At 36.5% G+C, this 3,447-nt stretch overlaps 1 protein-coding gene across 1 annotated transcript in view; it reads right to left on the bottom strand.

Moving 5' to 3' along the window:
• LOC100640698 (acetyl-CoA carboxylase-like) overlaps positions 1 to 3,447 on the bottom strand; it is a 15,162-nt gene that overhangs the window by 5,364 nt on the left and 6,351 nt on the right. Inside the window, exons 20-31 of the mRNA XM_020004772.1 lie at positions 3,172 to 3,369; positions 2,917 to 3,093; positions 2,579 to 2,685; positions 2,363 to 2,528; positions 1,890 to 2,126; positions 1,673 to 1,810; positions 1,545 to 1,622; positions 1,354 to 1,446; positions 1,231 to 1,299; positions 757 to 848; positions 597 to 708; positions 168 to 320 (exon numbers count right to left, since the gene is read on the bottom strand). Coding sequence (XP_019860331.1) covers positions 168 to 320; positions 597 to 708; positions 757 to 848; positions 1,231 to 1,299; positions 1,354 to 1,446; positions 1,545 to 1,622; positions 1,673 to 1,810; positions 1,890 to 2,126; positions 2,363 to 2,528; positions 2,579 to 2,685; positions 2,917 to 3,093; positions 3,172 to 3,369 — 1,620 coding nt within the window. The remainder of the gene's footprint in view (positions 1 to 167; positions 321 to 596; positions 709 to 756; positions 849 to 1,230; positions 1,300 to 1,353; positions 1,447 to 1,544; positions 1,623 to 1,672; positions 1,811 to 1,889; positions 2,127 to 2,362; positions 2,529 to 2,578; positions 2,686 to 2,916; positions 3,094 to 3,171; positions 3,370 to 3,447) is intronic.

The raw sequence follows: 3,447 nt of genomic DNA, 5'->3' as shown, positions 1-3,447 counted from the left end.
AAAAATAAATAAATAACAATATAAAAAATAAAATAAAAATAAAAAAATAAAATAAAAATAATTATAATAAAATAAAAATAAAAGAATTAAATAAGAATATAAAAAATAAAAAAATAAAATGATAATAATAATAATAAGCCATAATCACATAATCAGCTCTCGCTAACTTGTTTAAAGAACTCAATGAAGTCGTATATGTAGGTTGTTTCAAGGTTTTGAGCTACGTAGCGTTTCTGCTGTAACTGGTCCTTGCTCGGGTAAGGGGTTGAGACTTTGATGCCATGCAACGGACCCAGGTGCTTCCAACTGTGAAACACCATCTACAAAAAGAATCAGTTTATGGACAATGTATGACACACAGCAACAAATGTCTGCAAAATTGCTAATATACATGTACATGTACATGTACATGTACATAAAAATTGCTAATTATACGAAAATGGTCAAATTTGAAATCTTTAAATTGTTATTCCTGTGAATATTCCCAGCTATACAGTGAACTGACTAACAAGTCACAATATAACGACTTTATTAGTTAATAATAATATTAATTCATTTATTACTTAATTGGCTCATAATGAAAGGGTCATACTCACCTCCCCGGTCTTGGCATCTTCAATCTCCTGGTACATGTGGACACGGACAGTTAGGCTATTGTCACTGGATATGAAGACTCTCACTGGCACGGCCTTCTCATTGGGGGTCAGTCTAGAGGCAGAACCTGTTAGAAAAACTGGTCTGACAAGTTGAGCTCACCTGATAGTCGCTTTTATCTCTGCCTCCATCACACGGAGTTTGACAAGACGAACGCCATATTTTGAAATAAGTGATAGCATTTTATCAGCAATCTGAGAGAGAGAGAGAGAGGGAGATATATATATATATGTATATCATATACAGTATACTAGCAGGTCATATATACAAAATATAGGACCTTTGGTTTGTGTTCGAGGATGTGATATAGCCCAAGGGCCGTAGGCCCGAGGGCTATATTACATCCAAGGACACAAACCAAAGGTCCTATATTCTGTATATGAGACCGATCTAGTATACTATATATGATATATGGCATAATGATGACAGCATTTCTGCATGGCAGGTCTATATACAAAATATAGAACCCACCACATCAAAGGAATGATGTCATCATTGTGCTATATATATATATATATATATATATATATATATATATACATGTATATTAGTTAGTACATGAACATATTTTCATACTTTTTGAGGATCTAGTATGATTGGTGGCACAAAGTGTAGGAATATGTGATTACAATCAGTTCTAACAGTCTACGAAGAGAAAGAAGCAATTATACTTATATCATTATTATTATCATTACTTACTTCATCCATGTTAGCTGTAGCCACTTGAAGCTGGTCAAGACACTCTAGGAACATTCTCTCACCCTCTCTCTCCATGTAAGTGAAAGAAGCATCCTAACAATTATTAATAGTTATTATTAATATTTATTAATAGTTATTAGTAGTTATTAATAGTTATATCAATGGTTATTAATAATATCAATAGTGCTCACAGCAGTAACAAAGTCTGAATGGCGAATGATGGTTCTAATAAAGAACCTGTGATCTGTAACTAACTGTCCAGCCGCTACCTAATAATAAATTAATTAATTAATAAAATAAAAAATAAATATTAATTTACTTTAGACGACCCGAGGTATAAATGCATCCTGTGGTTTTTGGTCGGTATCTGTCTGATCATGAAATTGCTCAGTCGGTTTATCTCAAGTTGAAAAGCAAGGGCTGGCTCCAAGTGACGATAGATAGTGTCCTCCTCAAACTATACCAAAAGAAAAACCATCACCATAGCAACGGTAGTTGCTACAACTACAGCGATTGCCGTGGCAACCATCCCTCACCTTGTTACGGGCTCTGAAAGTGAAATATTTAGGGAAGGAGTTTGGCTGGAATATGACAAAAGTGATCCTCCTGATTCCCCGGTCCACCATTAAAGACATCTTTGACTGGACAAACTCCCCGAGCATTTCAGAGAGAATCTCATCAGTCTCGTACTGAAGCTTAGGGTCCTTGAGGGACACATTGATAATATGAATGGGCTCCTCGTTAATTGATGTAACACTCTCTGTAACGGAACCCTGAAAACAACAAAAATACAATTAATAATATAAATAATACTAATAATAATAATAATAATAATAATGATCTCTCATTTCTTTCTTCATATTTATCCCTGTTCATTTCTCCTTTCTTATTGTTTTAATAATAATAATAATTATACATAATAATTTCATAATAATAATAATAATAATAATAATAATAACGGTATTACGGGTATGGTTTTAAAGTACATGTACATGTATATTTAGCATACATTTCTAGGTGAATTGGGAGGTAGCGCTGTCATGAGGAGAGGTTGTTCCTCTTCCTCCTCCTCCTCTTGGATTGATGTCAGATCACCAGTCGATGTAGAGACAGGCGATAAAGGAGAGAGGAGGTCAGAATCACTTGCAAATAGCTCCATCAGAGACTCAAATTTACTAAAAAGGTGTGGTCTCTCAGTGGGCAGGGTTTGGGAGGTGTGGCTAACCTGTCAAAGTCGGTGAGCGATGTGAATGCCGCCATTATTCCGGTTCTCTGGCAGGACGGGTGCTGTATCTTCGCAAGACCTGATAAATCCTCACTTAAGCTCCAAACCTAAAATATAATGCAAATTTAATGACCTCCACATAAAGGACACCTTCGCATAACAGATAAACTTTCATGGCCCCAAGTGCACATGTACATAGAAGTTCCTGTTTACATGCAGTTTACCTTATTCTCTCTCTCTCTTCCTCCCTCCCTCCCTCCCTCTCTCTCTCTCTCTCTCTCTCTCTCTCTCTCTCTCTCTCTCTCTCTCTCTCTCTCTCTCTCTCTCCTTTCACTTACTTTAGCTCCTAGTCCAGTCATCGAGGTTGTGCTAGCCCTGCGATAAGCGACAGTTCTGTTCGGATGATTTGACGGCAAGAGAAACTGCCACTGCAACACACTGTTATCATCATTGAGCAACTCCTCCTGTAACACGCTCAACACGTCATACGCCGTATATGCCCTTCTCACATAAACCTGGAGAAAAGGATTAGATATGCAATGAGCACACAAACTTAGAGTAAAACAAAGCTACATGTATATCCAGAGCCTTACCTCTAGGGCTGCAACACGGACCAGCTTGTTCTGATGATAGAAGAAGCTTGGCAACACGTCAAACATTGAAGTGTCTGATTTTATGAGCTGTTCCAGTTTCTCTCCATCAAAAGTGTCCCCATCGATCGATGACAGGAATATCGATTCGACTTGATTGTAACGCAAATCGTAAGGAGCTTGATGAGCAGTTATTAATAACTAAAGAGTAGTTATTAATAGTTATTAATGGTCATTAATAGTTATTAATGGTTATCAATAGTTATTAATGCTAACCTC

This window comes from Amphimedon queenslandica, unplaced genomic scaffold, assembly GCF_000090795.2.
Source record: "Amphimedon queenslandica unplaced genomic scaffold, v1.1 AMPQUscaffold_13511, whole genome shotgun sequence".
NCBI classification, from domain to species: Eukaryota; Metazoa; Porifera; class Demospongiae; order Haplosclerida; family Niphatidae; genus Amphimedon; species Amphimedon queenslandica.
The sequence above is the reverse complement of the archived record's forward strand: the minus strand, read 5'-3'. Positions and strand labels throughout refer to the sequence as shown.